Below are 22,208 nucleotides of genomic sequence, written 5' to 3' on the forward strand. Positions count from 1 at the left end.
TTTGAAACTTAAAATGTATCATTTACATCTATAGTGTTAGGAGAGAGGAAATGTCAGGTGTGTGGTGACATTTAGGCCACGTCTGACTGACAATAAAAACGTGCCACACGTCCATGTCAAACACAGCTCATTACCTCTAAGTAACTGTTCCCAAAGTGCCACAAGCAGCCCAGATTATGCCCAAAGGTGTCTGCTGCTGGGTTTGCAGTGTGTGCACTGGAAACAACTAGCTATAGCGTTTTAGATTAATAATATCCTTAGAAATTATTAAGGGCATTTCAGGGTTAAAGGGGCAATCTGCACATTTTCTACATTAAGTTCCACTGACTTATCATGAGGGTCAGCCTGTGAAAATTCGTGCGTAGTGCGTTAATAGGCGGAAAAGCAGTTCCAGTAAAAGACGCTCTGAAGTTAAATTATAAGGATGTTTGAGCCTGACCCAAACTTAAAGGGTTCAAGTTTAGCTGTCTTGGCCTCTCAGTGTCTTACATTTATGAAGTCTAATGAGGCAGAGGACGGGTGAGAGGTCAATCAGTTTGAATTCTTTTCAGGTGTATGACTTTAATAGCTACTGCTGTTTTAATCTGCAGCTAATAAGCCCGATACTTTATTACATTATTACAGTAAAGCCAATGTAATTAACCTGTTTTTGTTACAGTCAGCATTAGATCAGATGAGGTGAAGATGTTACAGGTTTGAAGACTTTCACCGGCAACGGTGTCTTTGCGTGTGGTTGTGCGTACACGTGCTCGTGCGCGGTCACGCTGTCTTCTCGCCGGTCCCTGAAGTGGCATTTCCCCGGAGGCGAGGTACGTTGTTGACGGTGCGGTCTGTAGCTGTCCACGCACGGTGAACTGCCCGGAGGGACGGATCTGCTGTGAACGCACAGCGTACAGGAACTGCGACGTTACAGGGAGGGAGGGGCGGGCAGGGGAGGGAGTTTGCAGCCAGACCAAAGTGCGCTATCAGCTGCTGAAAGCTGGACGGGCGAACAGTGTGGGGAGACTGATAGAGGGGGAGAGAGAGGGTGGGGGGCGAGGCGGAGGATGGAGACTCCCTCGTCGTTGTCGGCGGTGACGGTGGTACAGATGGGTGCGACTCTCCTCAGCTAAGCCGGCCACCGATCCAGCAGCCCCGGCGCTCATCCAATGCAGCTGACCGCGGTTGGATAGCGCACATCCCGCGAATGACACTTGGCGATCAGTAAGTTGAATTGCAGCTTCCTTCATTTATCTTCCTCTGTTTGCTTAATTTGATTCGCCAGCTCTTAATTTTCACGGCCTTCGTGTCACTGAGTGATTCACAGCAGGAAGCAGATGTCATCATCTGTCCCTGTGCCCTGTTTAAACAGACGCGTCAAACTTTTGCAGGCGTCACAGTTTCATCTTCATTACGACTGTACATTACTGTAGCACCACCACACGGCTGCATTTACACAGCAGAAAATAAGCATTATGAGGTGTGACTTGCTGTAACCTAGTTGCAGCTTTATAAGGGTGTATACACCTCAGTCATGTGTGGGCTGTTTGCTTTGGTCAGGCCAGTGAATAGCAGCCTTTCAGACCTCTGCGCAGCCGTTGGTCAGCTGGATCATTCGCTGCACTGTTAATGCTTTGTTTCCCCTCCAGGCCTGCGCTCTTTTCCTCTCTTACTCAGGCTGCAAACTTGTTTCCTTGAGCAAGAATATAATGAACCAAATCAGAAACCTACAGCAAAGGCAGAACTAATGCAAAATGAGTGGCAAGTAGGGAGTGGCATTCATACATTTTTGAACTACAGGCTCCTTCTCAGCGATTCAGCCGGGGTCATAGATTCCTACCAGGCTGGACTCTGCTGTTCTGTTGGCTTCATAGCCATCCTGCATCTTTTGCTCAGAGTAAAAGTGAGAATAAACTGCAGCACACATAACATTTATCAAAAAATCATGCACAAACTGCACAATTGAGAACTATCATGCGGGTTTCATGAAAATGCCTCAGGTTAACATCACTGTTTATGTGTCTGCAGCTGACATTTTCATCACCCTAATGTCACCCCCTACACCCGTCATCTCTCCCCCTCAACACCTCTTTTCCTGTAACTGTGTTTACTTGATGTTTATCTTCATGGAGATCTAAATACCAAAGAGGGGAAGGGGAAATGGAAGGAAGGGTTGCTATGCAAATCCAGACCTGCTGCAGGGCACAGTCAGCGTGTTAACCAAATCATCTCCAGGAGACCATTAACTGTGAACTATTCCTTTAGTTTAAAATGCCTGTAAAGAGTTGTTTTAAAGTTTTTAAAGCTGTAACTGATACTTTGTTCAGTGTGTGTGTGTGTGTGTGTGTGTGTGTGTGAATACATCATAGAGTTACAGTTACTGAAAATGAACCCACAACTTTTATAATGACCCGTCCTTTCAGCTGCCTGGTGGTCTCACATTTAAGGACATCACCCGTTTACACCCTTTCCTCATTTTATAAAACAAACGAATTATTAAGAACAACTGCAAACTGGAAAACTGAAGCTGCAGTTTTAATGCTGCTTTAATGCTTGACAGACTTTTTTCTTTTTTGGTAAAATTGAGACTTCTCACCATTAAGTCATCTTTTGTCTAACTATACGTCTAAGTTCAGACATTAAAAGCACTGAAACAAGGAAATATACATATAGATGTCTAAGGAAAAACACTGTGCAGCGCAGGGCACAAATAAACAGTCAAGTTTGAAGCTCTGATCTAAAAGAGTAGAAAGCCGGAGCAGAGCTTTTGTGTTTCTGACAGTTTGTTTCAGATTTGTGGTGCTTAAAAGGAAAACATTGCTTTTCTATAATCAGTTTTATGAGTCAGTTGTAGAAATTCCAGTTAGTTTGAAGCTTCTGACTGATGGGATCCACTTTCACTGCCTGAGCGAAGGCTGTCTGATAATAATGTCTCTTCTTAGATAAAGAAGCTCCGATTACCTTTTGTGTATTCAGGAGCACAAATTAACACGTGAGCACTTAATTCTTACCAGCAGCCACGATCATGATCGTAACATCTGCCTAATCGATATCTGAAACATTTCTTATGTGTCTGCAGCAGCTGGCACCATGCTCCCACGTAACATACGCACAGGTGGTTATAACCTGCCGGGGGTGGAATCAGACAATGTGCCTCTCATTGGCTACCGACCCTTATCACCTGACAGAGAAACCCTGAGTGGCCAATCAGGGAGTTCGGAGGTGAGTGTGTTTTCCTTTTCCTCAGAATGGATGAATGGATGAACTCAAGTTTCCAAAAATGTTCAATCACAGGACATGATGTAAGTTTATTGAATGTAACGGTACGTTTACTGACCGTCGCTGGCAAATAGATTTCTAGCATCTGCCACTTGTTATCGCTCACCTTTGACCACCACATTAGCTCCTTCTTTTACACACATGTCAGTTTCTTTTTGATTTAATTATACTCATAACATCTGCAATATTAATTATCTGGAAAGGGTGCCATAAAAGGGAGCATCCTATTATAAATCCATCCATTTTCTTAACCGCTTTTCCAAGTCAGAGTCGAGGGGGTGAAGGGCTCTGGAGCTTATCCCTGTTGTCATGGGGACAGAGGTGGGGTACATCCTGTACAGGTCACCAGTCTATGGCAGGGTCATAGAGACAGACGACCTCACAGTCACAGTCAATGCAGAGTCATCGATTCGACTGAGGGAGAAAGTACTGGGCGAGAACCCACGCAGACACAGAGAACTACAAACTTCACAGAAAGGCTTCATCCGGCCGGTGGATTCTAACCCGCGACCTTCTTGCTGTGAGGTGACAGTGTTACCATAAATCCCTTATGGATGAATAAGTGTATATTAGCAGAATGCTAAATTAGCTTCCAGACATTGTGTGTTTGTGGAAAGAGGCTGTTTTTGCCTGAAACTGTCGACTGCCCTCGAGGTGAACCGCAGACAGTTTTAGTACCTGGGAACAAAGTTCTCAGTAGATTGGTTCTGTCCGAGGTGGGGACGTTTCATGATGTGTGTAGAAACAGAGAGCAAGATGAAGCTGTGACACATCTCAGAGCTTTGCGTTGATGGTATTTGAATATTGACGGTCGTCTGCTTTGGTGGGTTTACTGATGTTGGCACAATAAAAAGATCTCGCAGAGCTGAGAGGGGATTAGGAGACCTGAGCGTTTGCCACGGCTTCAGCGGCCTTCACAGCTAGCAGCCTTTAGAGGCCATGTGAGCTACGCTGGACTGTGTAAACAGCTGATGCGGTAGGCTGCTTTTCAGCCCCAAGGGAATAAAGTCAGCGTGACTCAGACAGAAAAGCCGCGATAAAGACGTATGTTTGTGCTTCATTTCACCATGGCAACACAAACACTGCTATTTGCAATAGAGTGAATAAATTCAAACTAGTTACATACATGAAAACTGAGAGATGTTTGCAAAGGAATATGAGTTCATTTATGTGCCAAATTGTTTCTTGTGTTATAGAACAAATGGCTGATCAGGATAATGTGTTGATTAGGAAAACACTGTATTTGTATTGGCAGCTCATATACAATTGATTTAATCTATTATGGACTGAAATTTGATCCTGAACATTCAGTCTAAGTTTTAGAGACAAAAACAGCATAAAAATCAGTCAATATTAACAGACACATGTAAGGTATTTACAACAGGTAAAACAGAGCAAACTAGGCAATAACAACACACCATCACAGCAAATCTCTTTATCCAGTTACACTTTATAACACAGCCCTCACAGTCCTGTTTAAAGCCATCGTTCCTGCACTCGAAGGTTTTTTGTTTTGCTGAATAAACGGCTCAGTTTGTCGGTGATGGGCCTCTGGAGGGTAACCTTTGTAAAAAACACAGGGGAGTAAAGCTGAGCTGGAATTTAAATGTTCACAGGTACATTTCCCACGATCTTTCACCCCTGTTAATGTTTGGTCAGCTGATAGTGAGGTTTTCTGAGCATTCACAGACTTACACACACACACACACACGGTCAGATGCTATTTTAAGGCTTGTTAGGTTTATATTTTTAAAGCTAAAGCTCTTTAGCCTTCATTAGTAGCCACATTGGTCATAAACATATACTGGCCAAGCTTCCTGCTGCAGCTTCACAGGGGTTTTTGGTTTACTTCACACCAAGCCTCAAGAAACGCTGCAGCTAAAAAAAGAAGTTACACTGACTCGCTTTCCAAATGACCAGACTTCCTCTCTGGTCATGTCACATGTCGACTTCTGGACCGTACAGTAAATAATGCATGCTGTGGCTTGACCAGTGAATGCAGCGCACACCTGCTCTCCCAGTAAACAGTATCTAGTATCACAGGCTGCCTCCAAGGACAGGCTGTCAAGTGGAATCCAATGCGACCACCTGCTCATTCTTTAATGAGGGAAACTTGGATGTGTGATTCACGATACCTGAAGTAACCTCGAGTGAACAGTGAGTGCGATTTTGAGCAATAATATAGCAGCAAACTATCTGCAATGCAAAAATATAGAGGAGTAACGGTGTGCTCAAAACATATTATTATAAACTTATTATACACTGAATGAGAGGTTAAGGCAGTGTTGCTGCTCCTCTGCTCTCTGTTTTACTCTGGCTGAGGCAGCGTAGTTGTAACATTGGACTATTTTATACCTGCTTAAAGTTTCATATTACACGCGGCAGTCTTAAAAACTAACTAAATAGTGGATATGCAACTTTTTTATTATTAATTTTATTATTTATCCTTTATTTAGCCAGGTAAAAACTCTTACTGAGATTAAAATCTCCTTCTAAGAGAGACCTGGCCAAGAGGGCAGCAACAGTAACAACAAATACAACACAACAATCTAACAAGTGATTATAATCAACAATCTAACACATATATGCAAATCAAACAGATCATTTCAAGAGCGACGCTAAAAGCAGTCACAACTTTTACATTTTGAAATAGCGTTACTCTGACTTGATACAACATCATCATTATGTTATTAGAATGCAGCATTGCAGAGAATAATGTGAGTAGCACTTTCTACTCCAACTTGGTAATAATGTGGTAATAGCATGGTAATAAGGCAGAAACTAGAAGGTTATTATATGGAAGGTTTCCCTATGAGACAAAACCAATTAGTAATATTGTAATAATACACTGTAACAATATGATAACCTGCTAATAATAAATAAAGTAATATGGTAATATTTGTGCATTTGAATTTTTACATACTGACTTGTGGGGGTAACTTCATATTATAATATTGGCTGAACTTTATATGAATCTTTATATGACTCCTACCTTTTGTCACCAGCACAAGACAATTACTTGTATTTTATTTTGGTAATTAAGTGGTAATAACTTGCTCTTTACATATTATTACCTTCTTGTTTCCATCTTATTATCCCGCTGTTACCTTGTTATTATTGAGCTGTAACAGAAAGTGTCGTCTTTAAGACACACATATCCCTACAGGGCGTCTTTAAGCACCTTGAGGCGACTGTTTGTTGGGATTTGGTGCTAGATAAATAAAATTGAATTCTCTGCCCTGCTCTGCGTGTGGGACGGTGAAAGAGCGATGATAACCACCAGTTCAAATTCTACAGTTCTAGCATGAGTAGGTGTGTTTGTTTTGGTCTGGTACATCCATGTCCTGGCAGTCCTGTCCTCAGGTTATTGCAGATCACACATGCCGATGCTGTGCTTTGCATTCTTGAGCCTTTTGGTCTTTACTGTTCCAGAGGAATAGTTCACAATATTGGTTTTAAACAACAGAATATTTCAAACGTAGCCTTTAATTTTTAGCAGATCATCGACGTGATGGTCAGAACAACACGCTGTTTTTGACTCATATACGCATTTTGAAGGCAACAGATACCCTATCAGCAGAAAAATGTGTCCCTGTTTGGTCTGGACTTTAATACAAGATCTTCTTGGTGAATGGCACTTTCCTATTTTAATAAAAAATTTCATGACCGTGCACAAATGAGTCAGCACAAGTCCTGACCTCATCCAATAGGATGAACTAGAATGCTGATGAACACGAGCTTCGTGTTATCAACCAACATCAGCGGCCAACATCTTTCATGCTCTCGTGCATAAATGAAACAAATCTCTGCATCTAGTTTCCAAAATATGAGGGAAACCTTCCCAGAAGAATGGAGGCTGTTATGGCAGCACTTTAATGCAAATTATTTTAAGATGAGATGCTCCCCAAGCACATATGGATGTCTGCGTATTTTTAATCATTAGCATCTAATCATAAGCATAAGCATAAGCATAGTCTAATCAGAAGCGTGTGATGATTTTTTCCCTTTAAGATGAATAGAGGCTGCAGAGTTTTACTTGAAAGACGGCCGATAACAGACACCGGGGGACAGACGGATGAAAGAGGAGAAGAGGAGCAAAGAGAGAGATAGGAAGGAAGGGGCAGGGGTTGTGAGCCACTCAGAAAAAAACAATGGTTATCTTTAAATAAAGCTTCAGCAGACATATTTATGGCCCCCCTCCTCATCTGTAGGATTGAATATAAGGGGCGTCTACGGCGTGTTTGTTCAAAGTCGAAGCGATTCGGCACAACTACTTGGATATATTTAAGGAAAACAGTTGAAACTAGTTGTTTTTGAGGAAGGAGGTGGGTTAAAATGAGAGCCGGCTTCCTGCCTGTTGCTCTTCTGGTTCTGGCCAATAGCTGACACAGTTGTTCGGGCAGAGGGGTCGACACAACCTCAACTTTTGATGGAAGGAGAAGGCAGCACGTCCTGCTTCCTGTGTTTGTCTCCGCTTATGTGCTTCCTGCAGGCGAGGACGTGGGGGAACGTTAAGAAAAAGCAGAGCTCAGTGCCCGCAGAGGAGATCCCATCTTACAAAGAACATAAACAAAGTGTGGCATCTGGTAGCAACAATGGATCACATGGGAAAAATCAACACTGGGTGTTGCTGAAGCTTAAGAAATCACCACAGATCCATGGAAAACAGCTGCCTAGAGCTTCTTTTTTTAAATCAGGAATCAACACAGGCCACCGACCAGTGGCCTATAATTATGATCCTTATCCTCCAGCCTTTGAGGCAGCGAAACTCAGAATTACACACATCTCCTGAAAGGTTTCTCCACAGAAAAGGCTATTTTCTCTGACCCAGATTCAGAGCGGTTTCAGAAGACTTGAATATACTTTTAGCAGCATCTCAGTGTGCCAGCTATATCTGGAACAAAGAAACAGCGAAGGCTAGTTTCCTTTGCGCCAGAAAGGCCCACAAGATCACCATTCTTCACAAAGGATCAGTGACAATTTTAAACCACATTCCCTCTTTTATAAGTCAGCATTAACGCTGCGCCTCTGGGGGGGAATTATACTGTTTGTATGTGAACGAGCCAGACTAGTTTCAATTGCTTTTCTTCTCAAAGAGGCTTCTTATCACTGAGCTGCTGTTTGTTATGCAGCTGACTGCCTGCACATGCATATACAGTAACACATATCTAATGTTCATGTTATCACACTTTCTGTCTCATTATCAGTGCTAGCTGGCTTTAGCAGAATTAGATACAGAGGAAAATATTTTAATGTCGCGTTTTGTTAGCAGATGAAAAGAAAGTAGTTGGCTGCTAAGTTATCACGGGGTGAGAGGCAGGGTACACCCTGGGCAGGTCAACGGCCTGTGACCGGGTGAACCTGGAGAGTTAGATAACCGTTCATGTTCACACTGACACCTACAGCTAATTTAGAGTCACCGAGGAACCTAACGTGCAGAGTGTAGTGGTTTACACTTAACAAGGAAAAGGTCTTTGGTTTGTTTCCAGGAAAAGACACTAATCCCTCTGGGGTTGTGTCAGAAAGGACACCTGAAGTAAAAGTCTGCCAAATCAAACATGCAGATCCACCAGCTGTGGCGACCCCTTGTGAAAGTAGCTCTAATTAACATGCATGTCTTTGGACTGTGGGAGGAAACCCACACAGGCACAGGGAGAACATGCAAACTCCACACAGGACGGCCCCAGCCAGCCTGTGGACTCAAACCTGGGACTTTCATGGCGTGAGGTGACACCGCCGCGGCCGCCCCTTTACAAACTTGCTGGACTATAACAAGCCAACTATAAGCCAAAAAGTGCAAATAGTCGACCATATTGTACCACAAGAAACTCGCAAAGCTGTTGCAGGTTTGTTTGGTCTCTAAAAGGCCTTTTTCTGGCTGTAGCAGGCGGCAGGAGTTGGTGGAGCCTCAAAACTGAGTGTCAACGCAGATGATTTTGCTCTCTGTATGCTGGATGTATAAGAAAGCAGCAGTTGGGTAACATTACTCTTAGAAGGGTTATAAAGAGAAATGATTTATGTCTTTATGATATGAGCCCAAAAAAATAATCCAGTGATTGGCCTGTTTGCTATGCTAACAAGCTGTCACAGAGCTGAAAGTCTGCAGCAACATGACTTCACTCTGCAGTGTCATTAGCCCCTTAAATAAACACAGCTTGCTTCCTGGTTTTGTGGTTGCCCGAACATTTATTGCCTCCTGTTAGAGGACTGCGGGCCTCTTGCTGCTCAAACTGCAGGTTACCTGCTACAGACGGCAGCCTTCACAGTTATTTCTGTGCTGGTCAGTGTTATTTTAAAAAAGGCTACTCAGTCAGACCGGTTCATCTGCACAGGAAGGTCATCTACAGAGGGAAAGAGAGCAGGAGAGCAGGGAGGAGACTGAAAGGGGGCAGCATTGTTCTGGAAAGCGCTTCAGGGCTTTGTCTGTCAGCTTGTGTGTGTGTGTGTGTGCACTGATGAGGCCTTTAATTGTGTGAACAGTGTGTCTGTGTCAGGGGTTTTCACATGGTGTGCTATATGTGTGTGAATGGCTGAAAAGTGTCCCAGTGTAAATGAGCGTCGTCCTATCAACGCCATTCCTGTCTGTTTGTGTGTGTTTAAGTGTAATGGGTGTGTCCAGGTGATGCAGCCCGGTGGGGGCTGGGCTTAGCTCCTGCTTCAAGTATGTCTTTGTGAGAGAGAGCCAAGAGAGGTCGAGAGGGTAGCGGTGAGAGGGTAAACATACAGATCTGGGTCAGCTGTGACAGCGGAGGCAATCGGAAAAGAGTGGATACCAGATGAGAAACAATGGAGAAAATAAGAATACTATTTCTGCGTTTATCCTAAAGATTTCCAGGAAGCTTAGGGATTCCTACCTGTCTGAACTTGCCCAGGGAAAGGTAAGCTGTGCGACCATTTTTTTCAGTGTGTGCTTCTGCCCTGACTTCATGGGAAAAGATACAATCACAGGTAGATTTGCATGGAAGCAAGCAAAGGTAGAATAACAGGTTTGATGAGCACGTTATATAACTCACTGCTATTGGATCCTTTTTGAGCCTGTTTGGAGGACTGACCTTTGCTCAAGTCAAGCCAAGGTAATTAGAAAGAAGCTAACAGAGGCTAACATTGATTATTACAAGTAATTACACCGTGGCTTTAATGGAGGGAATAAAACGTATACGTTCCTGTGAGTGTTTCTTGGCTCATATCGTGACTTTGAGCGTTTGCATGTGACAGAGACAGAGATGCAAAAATGAATGAAAATGTAAGTCAGAGGGTAAGAACCAGGAGCTGCTCCGCTTTGGTCTGTTTGTTCGCAGAGAGCGTCTCCAAGGTGTTCCCTTCGCCTGTGACTCATGATGGACAGACGCTTTCTAACAGGTCTGCAGGTTCCAGCAGACACACAGGAAAACTCCACTCACTCTTTCACTCATGCATGTTTTATTATGGAAAAAGTCACAGTGGTGAAAGCACCGGTGTGAAGTGATATTGATTGGTGTGTTAGTTAAAGGTTTTTGATCCAAATGTAAACTACAGAGCAGCCCCACCTGTTACAAAAATATGGAGCACGAGATTAAAAAGCAGCTGTCAGTCAAATTATTAATAGTTTCTGATTTTGTTATAGCTTTGTTTACATCAGTTATCTATGCATATATCAAACCACATGCTAATTCTCTGTCTTTAACTCACACTTTAAAGATATTCATCACATTTATGCACTGAGAAAGGTGCAAACGGGCTGTAATCCTTTATTCAAACTAAAATATCAATTCTGCACAAAATACTCATTATAGCTCCCTAAATTCAAATTATTTTCAAGTACAAATACAGAGCTATTATTAACAAAATATAAAGTATAATAGTATGTGTGATCATTCTGCTGAAAAAAAAGGAGCCCCTGTTACTGATAAATTTCCATCTACTGTTTTATGAAGTAGTTAATGCTGATGTCCAAATGCGTAGCATAAAAAAAACATAAAAATACTGACTTAAAATACTCTGTGTGCTGTGAAATTATTTGGTTATTGTTGTAACTGGTCCAGGTATTTAATACACCTTCAGGCTATTTAGTGATTAAAGACTCGGTTAGCTGGAGTGGTGCGAAATAATTAATGAGATCGAGCGAAGAAGAAATTCTGCTACACGCTAAAATGAACTGCACTTTCTTCTTAGCTTATTAGTTTGCAGTGTTTGCCTCAGATTCACTCATTCACAGACACACTCATGCACTGTGGGATTGTGTGCAAGGTGCTCAGTGTGTGGCCAAAGGACAGTATTGGCATGTGGACGGGATCGGGGATTCAGCAGGACGTGAGCCACAGCTGCCACATTTGCATTCAGTTTTAGACTTTAGTCTTTGCTCTTTGTGGGCTGTTGGATAACTTATCATCTCAAAATGTTGTTCACCTAAAATAATTTGCAGAACTTGTGAAGAAAATGTTATTTTTATAGACGTGCTAACCATAAAGATGTGCTGGAACCAGTTGTGCAAACCTTAACAGTAGTGAAGTAACTAGTTGGAGTAACTAAGTGTAAGATTAAACTGAATAGAAACAACTACAGCATCACAGATGCATTTAAAACATGCAGCTTATCATAGTATTGAGTTCTGTGCAATCAAAGGTCACCTGCCTCTTATCACTGCGGCCGTTTTGACAGTATTAAAATGTCTCTTGAGTGTTGCCGCATGTCTCAGGCTTCTTCTTCTTCTTCTCTCCATAAATGTGCAGTGAGCCATGCACTGTCTGCAGCATGACTCGGGCTGCATTATCCTGCTGTCCAAGAAAAATGAGTGTAAATATGTTGCTGATAAGTTTGCAGTCATGCTGCCAGGACAGATTTCTGAGTGTTGATTGTACTGAACTGTAGGTGATTAGAGTGTGTTTATGTTTGTGTTATTTCTATTAGGATGTGCGTCATTGGCAGACACACTGCTGCTCTGCACCTAAAAGTAGTATCTGCTAAAATTTTGATTCAGTTTTTTATTGCTTCGTACAATTTCATATACAGACTTTGAATGTTTGGGACACGACAGATGTTGGATTACACAGATGAGGTGTTCATCGTTACGTCCCAGCTGTCTGTCCAGGGAAAGACTTTATGACTCGTGTGTCTCTCTTTCTCAGGCAGAGCCCTCACCGATGAAGACTACCTGGTACTGTCCTCTGGATTTGGTAAGGGGGGCTGGGTTTCACACTGTAAGCAGGTTAGCACTGCTGCCTCACAGTTAGAATACCATCTGAAAGGCCTGGGTTCAATTCCACCTTGGCCCGGGCCTCTCCGTCTCTCTGTGTGGAGTTTGCATGTTCTCCCCGTGCTTGCGTGGGTTTCCTCCGGGTACTCCGGTTTCCTCCCACATTCCAAAGACATGCACTTACTGGGGTTAGGTTAATTGGCTACACTAAATTGCCCATAGGTGTGAATGAGAGCATCAATGTGAGTGTGAAAGGTTGTTTGCCTCTCTGTGTTGGCCCTGCGACAGGCTGGCGACCTGTTCAGGGTGTACCCTGCCTCTCGCCCTATGACAGCTGGGATAGGCTCCAGCCCCCCCACGACCCTGAACAGGATGAGCGGAACCGAATGGATGGATGGAAAATTTTGCATTAATCATAAGCAGTCATCTTCATATAAACCGTGTCTTTACTGTCTGTCTCTACAGTCCACTGTGGTGGAGGAAGAGGAGGATGGGGTGATCTACACAGTTACTGTCAAACAGCACCACGGTGGACCCAACAGTCCCATGGTCAGTTTAATGTGACCGGCCGGCTGCTTTGAGATGAGAGGTTTGTGTTAACTTTTCCTTCTTTTTCCTCACTCCTGGTCCCGTTTCCTTCCCGTCTTCTTCCAGTCTAGAGTTTCTCGCTCCCAGTGTGTGAAAGCCGGCAAAGAGGAGAAGCTGGTCCTCCACCTCCTCCACTCTTTTTCTATGGGAGACTCCTCCTTCATCACCATCTTCCTCTCCACCTATCGATCCTTCACCACCACGGAGAGAGTGCTGGACATCCTCACTGACAGGTCGGGGAGTTTTTATCTGTTTGTCTGGTTTTCTGGAAGAATTTAAAGATAACAGGATCAAAGATCCTGATGCAGGTGAAGCAGCAGATGTTTCACACTGATCCTGGCCAGCAGAGGCGGGAAGTAACAAAGTACAAATACTTTGTTACTGTACTTCATTAGAATTTTCTGATTTAAGTACTTTACTTGAGTTACTATTTTAATTTTTCAAACTTTTTTAAAAAACTTTTACTCCCTACATTTTTACACAAGTATCTGTACTTTCTACTCCTTACATTTTCTAAACAGACTTTAGGTTTAACGCATTCAGACATGAAACTGATCTGAGCCTAAATGGAGGAACACTAACATTTAAAACACAGTCCTATAGGTGTGTCCATCCCCGCGGCTTATCGCATATAAAATACTTTGTGAATCATTTATAGTAGTATACTCAGGGGGCTAAAATGAGTTGAAAAGATGGTGGTGCAGATGTCCATAAGTTGTGGTCACGTTTCTATCAGCCCTACAAATATCAACAAGCACACACACGTGTTAGAGGAGTACAGTGTGTTGCACAGTTGTGTCTGCTAGCTAAAAGAACGCTGCTGTATTTCTCGGGGAGAGAAAAGAATGAGCGATAACGTCACTCAGAGAAAGATGTAAGAGTGGAGAGGAGAGGTTAGATTTAAAGGGAAGGACTGCTCAGTGACATCTGATAAACTGGAAACTTAAATGATGTGAAGTTGGTGTTTTTTCATACTGTGAAAAGTCCTGCAAAACTAACTTTGTGTTATTCAAAGGTTGCATGAAAATGCTGCAGTTTAGTGCAGGATAAACAGGTTAGTTTGCTGTTTACAGTAAAGCTCTGTGTTGGTGCACAGCAGCTGTGGTGTTCATGTTCGGTGTTAGGTTACACCGGGAGCAGCAGAGATGAATTTGAATATAAGCTGATGATGATGCTTAGATCCATTCACTAAATTCAACCTTTAGTCCAACTTTATGAGGTCTCATATAAAGATGCTATAATCAGAATACTGTGTGTGTGTGTGTGTGTGTGTGTGTGTGTGGGGGGGGGGGGGGGGGGGGCAGCTCGTGAAACACCTGCTTAAATCTTGTTGAATTCACGTGTAAATCCACAAAGAGCAGTAAACCTCAGAGCAGCAGCAGCTGATCACAGCTTTTCCCCACACTGAGCCACTACAGCCGATCTCAGGGTTCCCCCACCCGCCAACTCCCACTTTAATCCCTCACTGGACTAATTTTCCTGTTTAGGTGTGGAGGCAAAGTCACCCTCTACAATGCAGGCAACAGAAAATAGAGCTGCTTTTAAATCCTCTTCATTTTTCTTTGCTAAGTGCTCAAGCTGAGCACTTTAATTAGAATTTAGGCTGAAATAAAGTTCGTATTCCTGTGTACTAATATTATTTTATTATATAGCAGGTAGAAATGTCCAATAAAGAGCTGCTTTTTACTTTGAGTACATGTCAGAGCCTGTGCTTTCTCACTGTTACTTAAGTGGAGGAGTCGAATCAGTACTTCAGCTTCTACCAGAGTTTTTTTTAACCCAGTATTTGATACTTAAGTAAAGAATGTCTGTACTTTTGCCACCTTTTAAAGCTCAAAGGAAACAACAAAGCAGTTCATAGGTGAAAATGACCTGAATAAATGACATCATGTCTTATCTGTTAATAACAACATACCTGTACCTCTGCTGGAGGCTGTTAAAAGGGAGTTTTTCCTTCCCACTGTCGCAAAGTGCTTAGTCATCGGGGGCTTCCTGATTGTTGGGGTTTTCTCTCTAATATTGCACGTCTTTAACTTACAATATAAACTGAACTGAATTTATGTATTTGAGACTGTGACTTTTAAACTCTACCAAACGCAGAGGTATTGGAGAGAAACACGGGGTCACCAAACTGATGACAGTTCCTCTAGAGGTCAATATGAGAAGCTGTTTTTAGAGCCGTCACTTCCTGTTTGTGTGATGGTTGTATTGATAGTTTTTTTTTTAAAGCAGATGGAAAGCTCAGTCATCACTGGCTGATGATTTTAAGATACCACTTTTCTCTGCATGGACTCTTTACCTGCATACAGCAAAAAGCCAGCACAAATGTGATTGGTCAGCAGGATTCAAATGGAAACAGAGAGCAGAAAGCTTCCAGTATAAAGTAAAAATTACTAAAGAAATGACCTCTGTGATGTCATACCTGGCGAGGTCATTGCATTATCCTGGAACTGTGAATAACTTATGTGTCAATCCATCCTGCAGAGATTGTGATAATTTCCTGGAAGATGAAAGTTTTGACACACCGATGATGCTAAATACAAAGCCAGGAAATTACCATTCAGATCCATCCTGTGGCTGTTGGAAGGTCATGGAAATCCATCGAATAGCTGTTACAATGTTTCAAGATCGATGCAGCCATTGAGCCACATTGCTAATAAACTAAATAATAAAGTTCAGCTCAATACTTAAAATTCAAAACTGATTAATGGATCTTCTGTACGCTCAGATTTCTGAGGATGCACAGGTGTTATTGTGGCTTTGCATTTGGTCTTCAAGCAGAGCCTGTTTCAAACCGTGGTTTCTAAAGTATTTGTTCATTTAGAGACGTTTCACTCTGCAGGAAGCACCTGTGTGCTGATTTAAAATAACTGCAGCTTAGCTGTTCTCAGGAACATTACTCAGCAAAAAAAAAAAAAACTTGTGAAAGTTCCTCCTACCAAGTAAAGGAGGCGTCTGTCTGAAACACCGGTTTGTAAAGTTTCCCAAAGATGCAACACGAAAGCGAGAGACTCGTGCTGAACACAAAGCCTTTGCTGAAAAGCATCTTTGGAAGAATAAGCAGGGAAATCTAAACACTGAAGATATTTGAAGCTGGTGTTCTTTCTCTGCTTTATGAACTTTTCTTTTTTCGTTCACAGGTTGGAGAACCCACCCGGGGACAGCGAGAGGAGTCAGACACGGCAGGTTTTTAACAAGTGAGCTTTTGAACAACCGAAATCTTTTTTTGGGTACTTGAGCTACTTTAAGGAGCACAAAATAAAGTAGAATTAAATGCTTTTTCTTTGGTATGAATCTAGCATTTATTTGCAGAGAAACTGTAAAACCAGAGAATTGTTGGGTGAATGTCTGCGCTGGAGGCCAAAAGTGTAACCTGCACAGGGAAAAGGTGTTCGGGTTTCATCGTGTTGCAGATATATGCAGTTCACAGTTTGAACTGTAGTGAGCAACATCACAACATCCTTGTTATCATTTGTAAATGAGCGCCATCAAAGAATCACATCCTGTCATCGATCAGTCAGCGTCCATTAGCAAAAGGCTAATGCTAACTTTTTGTGGACACAATCATCCTCTGTGTAGAAAAGATGAAATTGTTTTAAGTCTGGCATATAACTGTATTTGTGAAAACCAAAATAAATGTAATTTTGAGTTAAATGTATCCAGAAGCGTGTTTGAGGTGAGATCCGGTCACTGCCGTTCACTGAGCACTGGGTGCTGTTGGTGAACGAGGATGACTCTGTAAAACTTCTAGATTTCCACCAGCTTTGCTAAGTCTGATGTTATTGGGAGATACTGTATTGGTGTTATTTCTCATGCCAGTGAGGTGTTTTCTATTCTTTGAATGCAGCACTTCGTCTTTCTTTGAGGAGGCCCTTGGTGCCACTGGCTGCTTCCTGTGAGCAGGCCGTCCTTCAGACCCTCTTAAAAGAATAGACTCTTGATCCTTTGCTTCGACAGGCTCATCTCTAATCTGCTATTCTTGTCCAAACCCCTCAAGAGTGTCATTTGTTGGAAACTTCTTAGATGTGTTAAAAAATATCAATATACTTGATCAATTCCAATCTCGATGGCTTGTTTGTCTCCTTCTGTCGTGCTGCACAGGCAGACATCCGGCCTGGATTTAAACTACACACAGACTCAGGTCACATGTAAAAGCACCTTAATGTAATCTTAGCAAACACTGGAATAAATCTGAGAATGAGTCTTTTTAGCTACAAGGCAGAAAATTTGTGACGTCCTTGATGTTGTTGCAACAACCTCTAGAGTCGCGCTTCTTTCTTTCCTTTAATTCCTCCTCCTCCTCCTCCTCCTCCTCTCTGTCCCTACAGAGCCGTGTGTACAGTGTTCAGCACGTGGCTGTCAGAGTATCCTGAAGATTTTAAGAGTCTGGGGGACCCCTCTCGCCTGCTGCGCCTGGCTCCCCTCCTCCCTCAGGACTCCTCATCCGCTGCCGACCTCCGCGCTCGCATCCTGAGGATAGCCGAGGAGCTCAGCGAGAAAGCCCTGCTCCCAGACACCCACAAAGGTCTGTATTTTACCTGGGATTTAAATGACAGTGTTACGGCTTTGCTCAATGAGGTTGTGGAGAAATGGAGGCTGCAAAAGAGGAAAAAATACAGCCTGAGGTTGTTGAGTGTTCAGTGCACCTAAAATGTTTTTCTTTCAAAGGATTTTCTACTGAACCTTCAAAGTTGTTTGGCATCCCTGAAAATAACATAATTTTACTCACATATCCTGGACATTACTGCTTCTCTGTTATGAAAACCAAAGCTTTTGTTTGGTGCTTTGTTAGTAAAAATCTCAACAGCCAAACAGCGTTCACACATTTCTTCCAAAGCATTTTACCCCCTTCAGAAGGTGAAATGCTAACCTATTAGCAACTATTTTCCATTTAGCTTATTTCTACTGTATATGTCTCCCATGGCCACCTGCGTACCACTGCATTTAATTTGATCGGCTCCACTCTTTGCAGATCAAACCAGTATCACCAGCCCTCCTCCGGACACCTCCGAGTTTGAGCCAACCAGCATCCTGGGATTCCCTGCAGCGCTCATCGCCGAGCAGCTCACCATGATCGAGACGGTGAGTTTGCTCTCAGTCAGACTGAACCAATCTTTTTAAGGTGGCATGATGCAAGTGAAGACCAGTGATGGTAAAATGTAAAACACTGCACTTCTTACGTGCCTGTACAGTTATTTGATCTTTTTTCTAGCATTTATAAATCATGTGTGCTTTCAGTTTAAGCTCAGTCTGCTCCAGGAGAAGCAGGAGAAAACCGCCCACAGAGGCTTCAGCTTATGTTGTTTGATGAATGATTTGTAGGAAATTATTACTGAGTTTATTGATAGGTGTAATTCTCACCTCTCTCAGGAACTGTTCGTCCGCCTGGTCCCGTACCACTGTCTCGGCTCGCTGTGGTCTCAGAGGGACAAGAAGGGGAGGGAAGGAGTTTGTTGGTCGGTCCGTGCCACCGTGCGTCAGTTCAACAAGTTGGCCAATGCAGTCTTAGCATCCTGCCTCTGGCCTACAAAACTGCGCAGCCAGCAGAGAGCCCGCCTGCTGGAGAAATGGATCAGCGTGGCAGAGGTCAGTAGAACCAAATCATGAGGTTAGAGCTCTAAAAAGATCAAATTCAATGCAACAAACACAGATTTCTTTACAGGATATCAGTGAGAAATTGAGTTCTTTGTGAAATTAAATTATTAGCAGTATTCCAGTTGGGGTTTCAAGACATCCTGAAAGCTCGAGTCTGCATTAAATCCTCCAGTAATCCTCCGACTGTATCCGTGTGCTCAGCTCTGACTGCTTGGATTCTGGTTAGACTTCATATTTGTCCATAGCTGAGAGCACCCCCCCATCATGGGCTCCACCCAGAGTGAAATCTGACAAAGTTAATCCCCCCCTCCCACACACACACACACAGATAAATGAATCCAGAAGGTCGAACCCACCAAATAAGATACGATCCAAGAATCAAATATGAATCAAAATGCAGAGTCAGAAGGAACAGGCCATTTTTCACTGAAATTCAATAAAAAGACACGATGTAAAATCAAAGCCAGCCAAAGAAAATGTTCCTTTCCAGCAACTCCAAACAAAAAAATGTGTTTACCTCAGGATCAAATGAGGTATTTTTCAAAACCAGCATTTCTTCCTTTTTTTTTACCGCAGGTAAACGTACGCTCATACGTTCCTGTGCACCTGGAGAAAATAGAGTAGGAAATGAGCTCCTCCAGTAACACCAGCGCTGATGTACGACCTGCAGGCAGCGGGAAATGTGGATTAACTGAAATCTGTAGCAGTGTTAGAGTTACTGTGCAGATCAGTCAGCTTCTTTAAAATATTAAATTCCCCGCAGCAATGACAAACTGCTCAAACACACACGCACACAAACACATCCTGTCTCTGGCTGTTATGGCCTCATCTTTTATCTCCGCTTTTCCTCCCTTTGGTTTGCTGGAAAGGTGCTGTTCCAGTCTGCCCCCCCCCCCCCCCCCCCCCACCGGTCTCTTTGGCAGCATCCATTATTCAGCACATCACAGTTGCAGTGTAACTGGACACTCGGCAGCCCCGCACCCACAGGTGTTCTCAGTTGCAGTGCGGGATGAGATGCAGATGACGGCATTCGTCTTTGTGTGTTCTGTCAACAGGCGTGTCGAGCCAGGAAGAACTTCTCCTCGCTGTACGCCATTGTGTCTGCCCTCAAGAGTAACCCCCTCCACCGGCTGAGGAAGACGTGGCACGACACTGACAGGTCTGTGGTTACGCTGCAGCAAAGAGAGGGGGGCAGTGGATTATAGTGCAGGGTTATAGTTTGCATAAATCACAAGAAAGGAAGAGGTAGGTGAGAAAAAAGCACAATTAAAGAACACAGTGATCATTCTGAACAGGTTCAGGTCGAATATTAACACGTATGGTCACCCAGACGTCCATTTTCTGCCTCTTGCCCGGGTCTGGGTCACAGGGCTGTAGTCTAAGTAGAGATACCCAGACCTCACTCTCCCCAGCCACCTCTCCCTGAGGCCTCCTCCCATTCACACATACCTGAAACACCTCATTCAGGAGGTGTTCAGCAGGCATCCTGGTCAGATGGCCTCTCCTTAAATGTATTTATAATATATGACTATATTAATAATGTTTATACATGTTATATGGGGGGTCTGAAGTGTATAATATATTGTGTATTCATTCATTTTTTCTGCTTCTTTTATTAAAAATAGATGAAACAATGAATTAAATAAGTATAAGTGCAAATGTTGAACTGTTTTTGTCTAATTTGTGCAGCAACTGTTAAATTCTTCCATGTCCCAATAGCCAGTCTTGATAGCCGGGGATCGGTCCGCCAGGGCCTCCGCCATTGGCCGCCACTTGACACACACTGTACCCGACCCGTACGATGCCTCCTGCGGGTGGTGGGCCTATAGGAGGGTGGCCCCGTGTTGTCTATTTGGGCTGCGCCCGGCCGGGCACCACGGGCTAATGCCCCGCCATCAAACGCTCTCCCTCGAGCTCCCTCCCCAGGCCTGGCACTTCATGGGTGAGAGGAGAAGGAAACGGCAGATTGACAGACGGATCGGGGCTGCGTCTGCAGTGATGCGGACGCTGCACCGGTCTGTTGTGGCAAAGAGGATCTACGCCCCCACCCTCACCTGTGGTCACGAGCTTTGGGCAGTGACCAAAAAAAAATAAGATCGCGAATACAAGCAGCAGAAATGAGCTTCCTCTGAAGGGTGGCTGGCCTCTCCCTTACAGATAGGGTGAGGAGTGGGGCCATTCGGGAGGGGCTCAGAGTAGAGCCGCTGCTCCTCCACATTGATGGAGCCAGTTGAGGTGGTTCGGGCATCTGACTAGGATGCCTCCTGGGTATCCTAGTCACACCTCTTGGGTGAGGTGTTCCAGGCATGTGATACTGGGAGGAGGCCCCGGGGCAGACCCAGGACACGCTGGAGAGATTATATCTCTTGGCTGGCCTGGGAACAACACGGGGTCCCTCTGAATGAGATGGTGGAGGTGACTGGGGAGAGGGAGGTCTGGGCTTCTGTGCTTAGGCTGCTGCCCCCACGACCCGGCCCCGCATAAGCAGAAGAAAAAGGATGGATGTTAAATTCTGACGCACATCTGGATCGCAACTTAGATGTTTAAGAGTTGTACAGATTTTGAGTACATTCTGATGTACAGTACAGTAGGCATTACTGAATTACTGCAAGTAAACAAGACTCTCGATTTATGGTGATTAAGGAACGTCACCAGGGTCATCTCAGGCATCGGGCTGCAGTTTCTGGAACCTGAAAGAAGTTCACACTAATCGGACACGTCGTTACTAGAAACACTCTGGTTAGAGGAGACACGCCCACGGCTCCTCGGGTCCTGTCAGGTTAAAGACCGTTTAACGTCTGAATCAGCTGAGTCAGAAGTTTTAATACACAGCCTGATACAGGTTGGAGTGAAACAGGCAGGTGATACAGGCGCTAATTGCTTAAGGCTTCCTGCTACAGAGTTGATGATGAGTTACTGATGATGACTCAGAACTCATGGGGCTAAAACACTGTTTTTACTATTATTATTATCATTTATTTATTTTTGTTAAATTAAACCTTCATATTGCAGGCGCTGTGTTATCACTGTTTTAATATTATTTTATTGATAACATCAGTTTTTCTTTACTCAGTTTTCAATGACATCAATGACTGCTGTTCAAACTAGATGATAAGTCCGTTTCTAAATGATCCCAAGTTTCTCTTTATGTGATATTTTCTGTGATATGAAAAATGTTTTCATATCATCTCATATGGGATATCATGTAACACTAAATCTGACTGTAACACTAAGTCTGCATCCTTCTTTACAGAGAGGCCTTGAGGAAATATGAGGAACTGTCAGAAATCTTCTCAGACAAGGACAACTACTCACAGACCAGAGAACTGCTGAAGGAGGTAGGTGGCTGTCGGGATTAAGAGCGTAATGATGGCGGACTGCACGCCTTCAACGTTGGCTGAGGTAAAAACAGGATCAGATGCTGAATGATGACATCAGCTACATTATACTGTGTGAAGAAAGCAGGTTGAGTGAGAAATGTGATATTTTATTTAAGGCGCGCTGAGGCTGCGTTCTGCTCAGGTCACGACGCATCACGAAATCAAGACGTTAAAAGTGAAATCTTCAAACCTGGATGGCGTGCGTTCCAGACTCC

The 22,208-nt window shown here is 43.5% G+C and overlaps 1 protein-coding gene across 5 annotated transcripts in view; it reads left to right on the top strand.

Annotated features, from left to right (window-relative positions):
* The first annotated feature begins 1,053 nt into the window (after window positions 1-1,053).
* Window positions 1,054-22,208, top strand: part of rgl2 (ral guanine nucleotide dissociation stimulator-like 2) — a 31,438-nt gene continuing 10,283 nt past the window's right edge. For 2 of the 5 annotated variants that reach the window (XM_030750677.1, XM_030750679.1), the window contains exons 1-11: window positions 1,054-1,203; window positions 3,059-3,201; window positions 12,363-12,410; window positions 12,896-12,979; window positions 13,085-13,251; window positions 16,159-16,215; window positions 17,347-17,543; window positions 17,991-18,100; window positions 18,389-18,604; window positions 19,669-19,772; window positions 21,867-21,951. In XM_030750677.1, the coding sequence (XP_030606537.1) occupies window positions 3,070-3,201; window positions 12,363-12,410; window positions 12,896-12,979; window positions 13,085-13,251; window positions 16,159-16,215; window positions 17,347-17,543; window positions 17,991-18,100; window positions 18,389-18,604; window positions 19,669-19,772; window positions 21,867-21,951 (1,200 nt within the window). In that variant the 5' untranslated portion in view covers window positions 1,054-1,203; window positions 3,059-3,069. Of the gene's footprint in view, window positions 1,204-3,058; window positions 3,202-3,685; window positions 3,784-9,904; window positions 10,137-12,362; window positions 12,411-12,895; window positions 12,980-13,084; window positions 13,252-16,158; window positions 16,216-17,346; window positions 17,544-17,990; window positions 18,101-18,388; window positions 18,605-19,668; window positions 19,773-21,866; window positions 21,952-22,208 lie in introns of those variants that run through there. The other 3 variants (XM_030750680.1, XM_030750682.1, XM_030750678.1) reach the window with 3 other exon arrangements.

Source organism: Archocentrus centrarchus, chromosome 16, assembly GCF_007364275.1.
Source record: "Archocentrus centrarchus isolate MPI-CPG fArcCen1 chromosome 16, fArcCen1, whole genome shotgun sequence".
NCBI lineage: Eukaryota > Metazoa > Chordata > Actinopteri > Cichliformes > Cichlidae > Archocentrus > Archocentrus centrarchus.